The sequence below is a fragment of the Phasianus colchicus genome, chromosome 5, assembly GCF_987193195.1.
Source record: "Phasianus colchicus chromosome 5, bPhaCol1.hap1.1, whole genome shotgun sequence".
Classification (NCBI taxonomy): domain Eukaryota; kingdom Metazoa; phylum Chordata; class Aves; order Galliformes; family Phasianidae; genus Phasianus; species Phasianus colchicus.
The window spans coordinates 13,432,565-13,445,829 of NC_143440.1; the positions used below are offsets into that span (position 1 = coordinate 13,432,565).

Here is a 13,265-nt window from a genome sequence, read left to right on the forward strand (position 1 = left end):
AGCTAGAGAACAGCCATTGGCTAAATTGTTACAGAGGGCTTCAGCAAGAAGTAGTGCCACACCTGGGCAAGATCCCACCCCAGCTGTGAGACTTCATCAAAGCTGCAACTATCTCCAGTATGCATTTATATGTGAAAGAACTTGGCATCTGGTTCAAACAAGAGAAAATCAGCTTCTTAATGCAAAAGCCTTTTATGAAATTTGAAGTAATTGAATCATTAACTTCTGAGCTTACAGGAAGAGCAACAAGGGCTTGTGCTGCAGCATTTGAAAGGTTTCTATTAGGAAATTGTTCTGATTATCTTAATGCACCCAAGAAAAACCCAGAAAAATGGTAATTTCTTCATTACCTGAGATGCTCCATTTAGGCAAGACAAGGAAATAGGAATGTTACAAAACAGCTTCATGGATTGTTCAGATGCTGTGCACGTCTCCTGCCCATCAGGAACCACTGCATGTCTTCCAAGCTGTCCGTAGTCTGCTCTGCCCCAGGTGAATACCTTCCCAGTTTCTAAAAACAAAGCACATTTCAAGATTACTTATTCACTAGGTTCCTGGAACATCTGGATACCAATTCAAAGCTAGAACACTACTTTCTAATGCACCGTATCTAAAGCTTAAAAAACCTAGTGAAAACTTATTTGCTTCTGGGAGCATGAGAAAAATCATATTAAAACTAAAGATTAATTGAGTTGCACACTTCCACACAGTTTCTCTAACTTCATTAACTTTCCAGCAAAATGCCATCTGTGTGGTGGCCTGGGCTGTAAATGAAACCACTTCAGTAAAGCTGCTTAACTTGTACATACTGCATGCAATACACATAATTTGTTTATATAAAGGGTGTTGTTTTTTAGCTTAACAGAAGCACACACAAAACAACTGTTTTTGAAGCACAAAAGATTGTTTTCTATTCTCAGTATTTGCCATAGAAATATCCATCCTATGTCTAGTATTTAACATATGGTTTGTTTTCTTGATAGAAGTCAGGATACCTTCTGTCACAACTCCTGCTAGCAAAGTTACAGCCCTCGGGGCAGCAGCTGATTAGTGAGGAACACCACCACAGTCATCATTAAGCATTACAAATACAACAGTTTGTTCTCACAGGAATCACATTTTTATCAAGACAGTCTTAAATGAAATCAGCAGTATTTGGATCATCCTTCTCACCACATTATAAGGGGTTCACTGCTGCAGGACTAGACACCCCAAAGTTCATCCTACAAAATGAACAATATTCATAAAGTAATGCTTCTTACCTTCCATTCCTATTTTGAAAGAACATGCTAGGTGCAAGCTTTTTTCTTAATGACATAATTACATTTGCAAGGAAGTCAGTGAAAGCTCTCCTTTCAGGGCTTCCAATTTAAAAAGTTATATATACACAATATAAACAATATGTTCTTAAGTGGGTTTTTACTAGAAGCAGCAATCCCATTAATCCCGTTACAGCCCAGAAGGAAGCCTGCAGTGACCCTGAATTCCACATGCACTTCAGTCAAACCTCAAACTTCTCTTGAGAACTGGATTTCTCAAGTCACAAGCTGAATGATTTTAATTTTCCTCAAATCATAGAATCACAGAGTGGCTTGGGTTGGAAGGGTCCTCACAGATCATCTAGTTCCAAACTCCTGCTGTGAAATCTGTGAGAAGTCAAGCAAAGCAGCTCTAATGCTCTCTTCTACCCTTGTCTTTCAGTGAAGATGTATCCCACAGAGCTGAGGATTTCCTTAATATGCTGTAACACAAACCTCAGGAAATCTGAACACCTCTTTTTTTTGGGGGGTGCTGCTATACTGTCTCAGAGGGAACATAGCTAGGCAATGCTGGTTTGGGGGATTTAAGCCGGTAATGCATTTCAAAATGGAAATCTCTGACTTAGTAGAAATGTACATGAAGCATATCCATCTTCCTTGGAAATCTGCTGGTAGTGGTATCTTTCACTCAGATCTTTCAAACAGTTTTTCAGATTCATTTGCTCAGTTCACTGATAACGCTTTCCCTGAAATAATTAAGGGATAAAATTAGTTGTCCTTTTCTTTCAAGGGCACAAAGATTTTTTGCCTTTGGAGCTCTCTAACACTTAGGGAGAAGCTGAAACCAATCACACACTCCTTTCAACCCAAGAGAGGTCTTTTAGCACACAGGCTTTGTTTTGTTAGGTTAAAGCACTAGAAGATTTCATTAATAGAATACCAGTATGCTTTAAAACTTGGAGGAAATAATTTGTAGCTTAAAAAAAATGTATATGCTTATTTTGTGGGTACTATATTTATTTTACAGTTTGTATGGATCTCTGCTAAAAATGTCTGCAGCTGCAAAAGTGTTGCAGGAAAGCTCCTGTCTCATGTTCTGCAGCAAACCTAAATGTAGATTAAGTCTCGGCCTTTTACATCACACCAGATCATTGCACCTATGAAGAAGTCTGTGAGTAGACTAGAAATGTGCAGGCAGGCTGCTCTACTTTGTATCAACTCCAGGAACTCAAGCTGAATTTTATGGAAGATAAAGCCAGAAAGAATTTTTGTAGCATCTAGTTAGATCATTAACATGCCACAGGCTCTCAAGCCCTACCCAGACATTGCTGCATTGACCTCAAGGACTGTAATTCAACTTAAAGCGTTTCAACCCTCAGAAGCCAAACACGTCAAGTGACAAGAGAGACAGACATCAGCAACCCACAAGGCCTCCAGAAAGGTGAGCAGGGTGTGTGATGACACATCCAGATCCTCCCAGGCCAATGGTTGCAGTACCTCAGACACAGGCAAGAGTCCTCCCCAGTCTGATTTTCTTCCCAAATGCAAATCGTGTGTTCCATTGGACCCAGACACTCATAGAAGCCCCAACCACTCAGGTAACAGCAAGGATCCTGGGCATGCTCACATCAGAGCACTGCTCTGCCTTGTCTAAATTTATGCCTATTGCATGTGTTCATGGATTCAGACGAAGGCAACCTAAAATTCCAAGATACGTCTGACCAGTTAGTTACTCACTGAAAAAATTATTTTCCTGCCCTGTAGGTGACCAGTCAATACCATCTGTGTAACTACAGCTGCCATCCGCTGTTTATTATGTTTTTATCAGCAATGAAGACTGGAAAAAGCTCCTTTACCCACCATCTCTACGTGCTATAAGTTTGGTTTTTCTTTTCCTTCCACTATTCTTTATGTATTGGTGCCCTTCAGGTTTACTGCAATTCTATTATTTGATCAATTTTTGAGGCACTACATTAAACTTTCAAATAAGTTGAAATATAAATAACAGGCCTGGAAACAGTATGATGCTCATGATTTTACTCCTCCACAACCTGACAATGACTTTGAAGTGCACTCATTTTTATTATTGCAAATTATTCCAGCAAATTTGGTGGAAATAAAGAACATGAGTATATCAGAAGGATTGAAAACAGACAGTAATAGGGCTTAGCTACAGCAAAACACCTTCAATGCCCAGATTGTTTTCTTTAACTGGACAAGCAGCATAGAAATACTTACACATTCAACACCAAACAGCCTTCAGGAGTCTCACTGTTCACAAGCAGAAATAACTAATTTCACTTTTTTCCGTTTTGCAACTAAGGGAAACAAGTTTCAGGTGGTTATTGGTAGACAGACATGAAGAATATCAACCTAAAATTTTAAACCAGATACTTTTTTGTTTTAAGAAGAGATTAAAAGTTGGCCCAAAAAGCCAACTCCTCCTTTAGATCTCATGAACTTTCTGTGAGAAGAACCTAATAGAAGCTGATTTAGAAGTGCCTCCTCTATGAAATGCCAATTACATTTTTAGCTAACAGACCAACAAAAAAATTTTAGTCACAAGTGGAAATTTCAGGCTGAGGCAAACACCAATGCGTGGAAAATTCCAGCCAAGAAGGTTAAAGTCTTCTCAAAATCCTAAGCGAAAGAAAGCACTGAGTTATGACAGAAAGTGTTAAGCAACTGTAATGAGAGGTATTGCTACTGTGCTGCTTATAATATAGATGGTATTTTAAAATGTTCTAAGAATATTTGAGAAAGACATTAGTCATACAGAGTAAGGAGGCTGCAGGATGAATTACTTAAGAATGAAGGGTGATATAACAAGGAATGTTGGTCTAATATTAGAATAGAACAGATTTTAATTAGAAGTCGAGAAAACATACACAGTGATGAGTCAACTGGACAGAGTACATCAACCATGGAAGTGGCTGAGGCATCAGAAAAAGATATTTTGTACCAGACTCTAAACAGTAAAAGAATAAAAGACAGGAGGAATTTCTTCAGCTCGTGTGAAAGAAAGACGCATACTACATTGGCAGTTCTTTTAAGATACTAATGATGCTTCCTAAGACCTTGATCTTGCCATGTTCTGAGCACATGGGCCCTGATTCCAAAAGGGGTCCTTAAATCCTTAACAGTGAAGATCAGCATCACCCCAGCAGACGTTATCACAACTCCTTCTTTTTTCACAACCAAATCATAGAATCATTAAGGTTGGAAAAGACTTCTTAGGATCATCCAGTCCAACCGTCCACCTATCACCAATATTGCCCACTAGATCATGCTCCTAAGTCTGACATCTACCCTTTAACACCTTCAAGGACAGTGACTACAACAATCCCCTGGGCAGCCTGTTTCAAAGCTGACCACTCTTTTTGATAATAAATTCTTCCTAAAATCTAATCCGAATCTCCCCTGGTGCAACTCGAGGCCTTTCCTCTAGCCCTATCACTGTTACCTGGGAAAAGAGGCCAAACACCACCTTGCCACAGTCTCCCTTCCCCAGCTTCATTGCCCTTCTCTGGAAATGCTCCAGGGCCTTGAAGCCTTTCTTATAGCGAGGAGCCCAAAACAGAACACAGTACTCAAGTTGCAGCCTCACCAGGGCTGAGTACAGAGGGATGACCACCTCCCTGCTCCTGCTGACAACACTATTTGATACAAGCCACAATGCCATTGGCTTTCTTGGCCACCTGGGCACACTGCTGGCTCATATTCAGGAGTTGACCAACACCCCCAAGTCCTTTTCCTCCATGTAGCTTTCCAGTCATTCTGCCCCAAGCCTGCAGCATTGTATGGGGTGGTTGTGATTAAAGTGCAGGACCTGGCACTTGGTCTTGAATTTCATCCTATTGGCCTCACCATGAAGGTATGATAATATTCACTGGAAATCCAGCATCAGAAAGGCTCCTCAATTCAGCTTCTACCCTTATGCTACCACAAAGCATACACGGATAAGAACAGCCTCAAGATTACAAGTTTACAATCTTCAGAATTTTGCAAATCCAGCAACCTTGCATGAAGCACCTCTAGTTACTTCCTGCCTGACACTGTGGCTCTTACTGTGCTGTACAGTGCTGCCGAGGCTGCAGAGTATGTTATCTGGCACTTTCTTAGTCAACCTACTCAGCCACATAAATGCTTGGTGAAAAAATATCTATTTGGAAAAAGCCTTTTGGTTTTAGAAACAGCTTGGTTTCACTGTTAAACAACAGGCGGACAGGGACATTAAAATTTACTACTTTTCACATAGATTCAGGTTAATCTTTTTATCAATTTTTCTCTTGTAAGATGATACCATGATTGCAGTAGTATTATCTCCTTGAAGCCTCTCTTCAGTACGCAGACGAGCTTTGAACTATGCTTTCATAAATACAAGATGAAAGAGTTCATCTAGGCTATCTTAAGTCACGGTTACATTAACAATTACTTTGCAGATGAAGCCTGGATATCCATGCTGAATGCTTAATCTCATTCAGATCTGAAATAGGATCTTCTATATTAAATTCCTAATGTCTTCTTTCACGTGAAAATTCACAGTAGCATCTATTCAAAACTGGCATTTATAGAGAGCACAGAGAGCAAGTCAAGCCCTGTCTCACAGTTATACACCTCTGCCATCCTTCAGGCCAATCATTTATGTCCTCCAACCATTCTGACAACCATTCTGGTTTCAGCAGCTGGAAACCTGGCAATACTACTGCACCTACAACACTGTACTGTGCAAGGTTCTGGTACAGTGCAGGACTAGCAGAACTGACAAAGGTTTCCATGGCCCCTTTATGCTCTTACACAGGAGTCCAATACAACAGAGCTGCCCAAACCCCTTAACAAACCTTTCTACATGATCTCCACAGAGCCTTCTGCATTATTACATAATAACCTATTTTATTGCTGGGTGTTTTTTTTTTGGTTTTTTTTTTTTTCCTATTTTGAATGTAAAGCAGCTATTAAAAACATCACGAAAGCACAAATCTATACGTGACGCTGAGGTCACGTCAGAAAAATTCAACAGAATAGGAAAAACACTCCAGGAGTTGTCAGCAATAGAAACCTTCAGATAGGACAATTGCCATTTTCAACCTTCTGCAGTCACAGGCTGCAATATGCTTCTAGTTCAGAAGAGTCCACGGCCCTCAACACGCAGCAGCTCAAGAGGGCTTCCAGGCTTGCAAGCAACATATAAGCAGGATTAAAACTGCAACGAGAGGCTAACAAACAAGTGCCAATGGAAGAGAACCATAAAAGTATCACCAGTGTTCCTGCAGCAGCTATGGATACGTCAAACTTTTATGTGCTTTAAGTGGGTCAAAAACTGCTGCTGTTCTCAGCTACATCAGATATCCCCAAGTCTGGTGACCAATTGAACCACGTGTGTGAGAGCAAAACAAACAAAAAAGGCACCTAATGGGTTTCACACCATTAGAACCAGCTGCTTATCTAGCAAACAAATAGCTTCTCTTTGTGACCCACCCTTATTGCCCAAAATACTAATAAAAAGTAAGAGGAAATAGAAAAAAAAAAATCAGCCAATACAACAAATACATATTTATGAAAGAAAATTCCACCAACCACGAGGAACTATAATACATGACATGGATCTAAACAGCCTAAGAAAACAGCATCCAGCTGCTTTCAGAACCTCCTGGAAATATCAAAATTCTAAGCATCCAGTGACTCCTAATAACGTAGTATAATGGCAAACACTCTGCTAGGCAGGCAGTGCCATTAGGATGCGTGACTTTCTCTAAGAGAAGACAATGGGATTGTGGCAGCTTTTAGATCAGACAGAAAGGGTCAGAGCACAGACTGAGAACTTCAGAAACCACTTACATCAAGATAATACAAGAAACCGTGGGCCCATCTAGTTGCTCTCCCACCTAGACCATCATTCCTCACTGTGCTTGAACAACTAGTCTTAAGGGGAAAGGTAAACCAAGCCAAGGAATCACTCCAGCTGAAAAATAGCCTAAAAAAATGAGAGCTTGGCAACAGGAAGCAGTGAGAAGGCACTGCCCTTCTAAGTCAGTTTGATACTCTATACGATAGGCTAGAGGTAACTCACAGTTTCACATGGCATACTAAGTTTACCTATAGATCCACCATCATCAGGACTATCAACACCATTAGAAATGTGAACTGCTTTGATTTTCATTCATTAAAAAGATAGGGAAGCTTTCCCTTTTTAGCTTCCATAATTACACCAAGTTATGTATCAAGATGGGCAACATTTAGATAATGTTATTATTCACATACTTAATTGCATGCCTCACTGCTTTGAAACATTGGAAAAAAATATCTTTCAAGTATAGAATATGCCAAGACACTCCAGATACCCTCTAAGTCCTGCCCCTGGGTTTGGGCTTTAGCTGGGATAAAGGCTGTTCTGCTTTTAGAGAAACCGGAAACATGAAATATTGCATGAAACTCTGACTAAGCTGGAAGAAAAATTACAACAGGAAATTTAGTAGATCTTAAAATTGTGTACATATAGTTGATATTAAGCACATATATGATCCTGGTTCAGAAAAGAAGGGGAGGCCATCTATTACCACACCAGGTCCATGAAATGATGAACTAAAGCTAAGAAAGCAGGGTGGGGGGCAGGGAAGGTGTTGGAGCACTTTTCCCACTTTGCATTCATCTGCAAAATGAGAAAATTCCCTCCTCATTTCTCTCCACTCATGATTAGAGTCATGACTGCCTCACCAGCTGTGCTTCTGGCTCATTTTAAATTCAAACTACGATGCATATCTCACTTTTAGACTTTTAATAGCAATGCCTTAAAATGCAGATTGCTGGCTAAATTTAGTTACATGATTAAAAACAAATCTAACTCATCTCTACCCAGCAAACAGATCTGCTGCATTCAAGGTTCAATAAAGGACTTAACTCTTCATCTAAACACAAAGCCAAAACAAAAAGGAGAAAAAAAAAAAAAAAGAAAATCAAAGCACAATTTAGCAATGTCTCTAAAAAAGCAAGATGCATAAAACATTAACCAGCTATGGAAAACTATCTGCAAATGCATCATAGTATACCATCGGGTTTTTGTTCTGTACTTCTGCAAATAAATTCAGCACTGTGCTACTACAGCAGTATGAGTCATACACTTTTACTGACGTTCTATATTTATATCTCCATGCACTTCTGCACTGTTATATGCTTTCTTGCATACAGGCCTCCCTAACCTGGAATCTCCTTGCTGCTGCAGTCCAGCATCTCTTCCCCTAACGTGTCACAGAAAAGTGAACAGGTATTTCTTTCTAAAGGCGTCCAATTATTTCTGGACACCACTTTGAAAAATACAATGCAAATGCTTTTATCCATTCACAGTGATTTTCTTGAGTCTTGTTTCCTGCTTATTCTCTGTAAGCGGACTGCTCAGACGTTCATCACTTTATAGGTATGGTCCATGTTCTATTTCGCTAGACTTCACGTGGTACTGTGCTACAGAAAATGTTATTCAGGCATTACAAAATGCAGTACAGCCATCTCTTCTACATCATTTTATAAGAAGTGTTACCTAAAGCCCCAATATTGCAAACATTTACAAATCTGCCTTACTTGGAGAACCCTCATAGCCCTACTCTTCTCAACATCCCATTGCCATCTGAGTCTATCTAAGAAAGAACAGACATCTGTCTAAAAGAGATCAACAAAGCAAAGGCAATTAAGTTCCAAGTGCTAATATTTACCTTGTCAAAAAACTCAAGGGCATGCTGTGGAGAGACAGACACAGAAACATCACAAAAAAACCCTGGAATGGCAGTCTGCAGAAACAGCAGGCTTTCTTCACGTTGCTCACAACACGCACTCCCAAGAACAAATATTCACAAATTTTGCACATTGATTTGAGTACATAACAACCCTCTGACACGCATAATTCTGTAGCGTTACAAAAGTCACAATATCTACAAGGAAATAGGTAGCATTATCAAAACACTGTTAAATGACCAATCCTGCACCCTCCTAAGGGGTTTTAAACTTCTTAACAGTTCCCATAAGCAGCTGATTTTGATATGCAATGGAATTCAACCCTCACTGTGTGTTGTTCTTAAGAAATTAAGAACAAAACAAAACAAAAAAATAGAACAGTATCACAAAGCCAACAATAGCACCTTCAGAGCCTCCCAGGAGATCACCCTGCTAGTTCAGAGTCAGAACCATTGGAACAGAAACCACCAAGACAGAGTGGGCTGCTCACCTTGTGTAGTGAGCAGATGTAACTGCAGCATTATCACTGACAGGAGGAACAAAACAGTCTAAAAATGGATGGGAAGCAGAATTTGTGTTCTTTGAAGTCAAGAGATGAATAATGAACAATGAGGTGATGTATTCCTACTAGAATATATCCCCATTTTTTCCCCACCCACAGAAGAGTTTAAGAGCACAGGAAAAAAAAAAAAAAAACAGGTCCTACCCTAAGTTACATGTGCTCAAGATGCTTAACATCAAGGAGACTGCAGGGAGAGAGGGGAAAAAGGTGTAAACATCTGCATAATGGTGCAAGTATTTATAAATACCATTTATGCCCCTAAAAATCTCCATCACCTACCACAACTTGCAATCCAGCTAGCAATATCCTTTAACTCACACATTCTTGTTGCAACTCAGACCTCTCAGTCTACACAATTCATGTACTAAGAGACTGTCCAGGAGATGTATCCAACATTCTCGAGCCATAGGACGCAGAGCAGAAGAGGAAAAAGTTTAGATCTGGAAGTTTAGCATTAGAGATGTTTCTACTCATAAATACAATGAATGCAATGCAAGCCCCTCGTTGTATAGGAATCTGCCACATGCTGCAAAGGGGGAACAATACTAGTGAGGGTTAATTTGGATACCTACATAATCTGTGATTGTTTGCAGTGCCAGCATATATGTGTTTAAGAATTACCATGTACATAAAGATGTAAGAACTCACAAGCTGTGCTGCCCATTAACAAGAGAGCTGCTTGAAAGCAAGAGGGGAGAAATAACATAACATGTCTCCCCAGGAACACAAAAGGAACAATAATGAAAATAAAAGCAACAGAAAGCTCTTGGCTCTTCATGGCCTTCTTTTCTTTGACATTAAAAAGGATGTTGATTGAAAGAAGCAGTACCGTCACATTCACGCTTCACAGAACGCAATGAGATTGGACAGCTTTTAATGATACCATGAGTTCTCTCTTGCCCTAAAGCAGCTGGCCAGGTGGGGAAGTCATTGCTTTAAAGTAAAAAGTTCAAATAAATAAATAAAAATAAAAATCAGACACTCTGAAAGCCATTTTACATGTCAAATTTGTGCCTACACAGGATTAGCTCACTGCAAGAACTTGAATCCCAAGGGCATGGGGTGACCTGGTTTGGATGAACACTGCTCCAGCTCCGGTGGATAACAAAGTTTTTAAATAACTACCCTAGATTCTTAAGTTGGACACATCAGCAGTTTGTTACAGATTTCAACTATCAGTTCTGCCTGTGTGTATGCCCACAGTGGTTTGGGCTCGTTTGGTTGAGTTTTTAATCTTCAACTGAGTGAGCAAGCAAGAAGAGACAAGCGCAGCAGCATTTAACATCCTCCTTTGTACTGCGTGACTTGTCAAGATGATTCTTCAAAACAGATGAATGACTGGTAATCCACACTGCCACCTTTATGTTCTCCCCATAAGCTTGCCCTTCTCCTCTGGCAGCTTTTTTGTCCATTTTCTTTCAAACCAACTGCTTCAGCTTCAATCAGTTGCATCACCAGCAGGCACAAGCTTGAATGAAAGCATTTATGCACAGGCAAAATCCTACATAACAACCAACAGCTGTTAAAAAGGTCAAATTATGAAGGCAGAAACATAAGATGAGAACACAATGATTTTCAGTTTGCTTAATGTTTTGGGATGCAAGAAGTAAGTAGGAAAACATACTCCTAAATGCGTTTCTGTATATATTTTTCCTGAGTTTTTGTAAATACAGTGTTTTGTTGGATTTTTTTAAATTAAAAAAAATAAGGTTTCCTATGTTCATTAGAAAAAGAATTTAGCAAAGCTGATAAAAAGCACTGACCCTGAATTGACCTGTCTTTAGCAAGTTCTGTACTATTTTTCTTATGATAAAGTGACATTGTGTACCTAATATCTCCCCCCCCCACCATGGCTTCTAATCTGCATGAATCAGATGCTAGCAGCTTCTTAGTATCATCCAGGTCTTTCTCCAGCCCCCAGAACAAAGGAAACTCTTCACTCTTATCATTTATTCTCAGTACAAATTTTGCTCCCTATAGCATTAGACAGACAAGCAAGTCCCCAAAAAAGCAGCTGGGAATAAAATGTTTTTTCCTTCCTCCAGATAGCTCCTTTATTCTCTCAGAAGATTAAGAAATTATTAGCAGCTGATTTTATAAGGCACTTGGACTGCAAATTTAAAATCAGACACGTGAATCCTGAATTTCACAACTTGAATTTGTGTGTTCAATTTTGAGAACAAAAACTTCAAGTTATTGTGAAGCAAAGTCTTCCACCTCTGTCAGCACCACTAATAACAATATATAGTTTTTTGTATTAGAAAGCATCCTTTCATTAATAAATGAAAACAACCAATTTATTAAACAACAGTGTAGCCTACATCAGGCTGCTTGTGGTCAAGACCAAGAGATGGTCACAAGGGATACAAATAAAGTTGCTGTTACATCAAGATTATCTTACAATAGAAAAATAGAACAGAATGAAAGTTTCATAATTATATGGCAGGCTTTTGAAGTAATCTACTTGGAGAAACTGAAGCCTGAGTGATACAGGTTTATTAAAGCAGTGATGATAAAAGTTTTGCATAGAGGAAATCAAAATGTTTTCCCACATAGCAGGTTAAATGAGCCACTGTCTTACTGAAAATCAGTATAACCGCCATTAGTACTACTTCCTATTCCTCTCTTTTGGAAGCATTTTTGTTTGGAGATTTTCTGTATCATTGTTCTGTACTGATGCAATTGTTTCCCCAAGGAGTTGTCCATGGCACGCAACTTTAACAAGCTTCAGTTCCAAATACCTCCTCAGCTGCTAAGATTCAAGTAAGGTCATGCGTGAGAACAACTTCCTACAGCATTTCAGGTCTCTGCTTAGCTACTGCAAGGAGAAATGGTCGATGGCAGAAGTGCTGAAATTAACGTGCATGGAAATTTCCATATTTACAAGAAGAGGAAGCCTGGGCTTGAAACAGAGAAAAAAATGTAGACTTGACCCAAACAGACTCTTCAATCTATTAGAGCATCCCAAAATCCTCAATCTCAGCTGTTTGAGATCTGCACAGAATACACATGCTTAATCTTTGCACTGATGTACAAAAAACATGAAATCACATCTGAATTTCAATTGTCATGACACAAACTGGACATATCTCTTTTTCCTATTATACAAAAGCACTCTTCAAAAACACAAGTGTGCAAATGTCATGGTCTGCAAAGCCCTCTTCAAATTTTTCTTTGGAGTAGGAGCAATCTTTTTATTCTTCATGCCATTGAGGCTGAGCCTCACTTACCAACCAGAGCTTGCTGCACAGCATCTGGGGGCCAGCCCTTGATCATGCCTCTGAGCAGGCACATTCAATGTCCACTGACAGCCTGTTCTTGAACCAGGGATGACCTCAGGTTGTTGGTTTGGCCCTCCTCAGCTTCTGGCTGCAAGCTTCTCAGAGTAGCACGTTAATCTTGCAGTATCCTATTTGTGCTTACATGCATATAATTATAAAAAACAAGTGTCTGAAATACACTGCCAAATGAAAACTGTTCTGGAGATCAACATAACTGCAAGTCAGCAAAACCAGTACACATCCCTACTATATAGCACGAGTTAATCATAAGGCTTGGATTTCAGCAGTATTTACAAGAAAAGCAATGTGGCTTTTTTTCATGGGTTGTATTTAAAAAGAGCACCATCTTTTAGTTTATGGAAATCAAGGCACAGAGCAGCATGGAAAATAATAGAAAGAAATTTGACTTTGCTTAAGAAACATAAGAAATATTGATGGCTA

General features: G+C 39.4%; 1 protein-coding gene across 6 annotated transcripts in view; it reads right to left on the minus strand.

Moving 5' to 3' along the window:
• The window catches only part of TPH1 (tryptophan hydroxylase 1), a 282,192-nt gene that overhangs the window by 224,154 nt on the left and 44,773 nt on the right, over positions 1-13,265 (minus strand). For all 6 annotated transcript variants that reach the window (XM_090140548.1, XM_090140539.1, XM_090140540.1 and 3 more), the window contains one exon: positions 351-511. In XM_090140548.1, the coding sequence (XP_089996674.1) occupies positions 351-511 (161 nt within the window). The remainder of the gene's footprint in view (positions 1-350; positions 512-13,265) is intronic.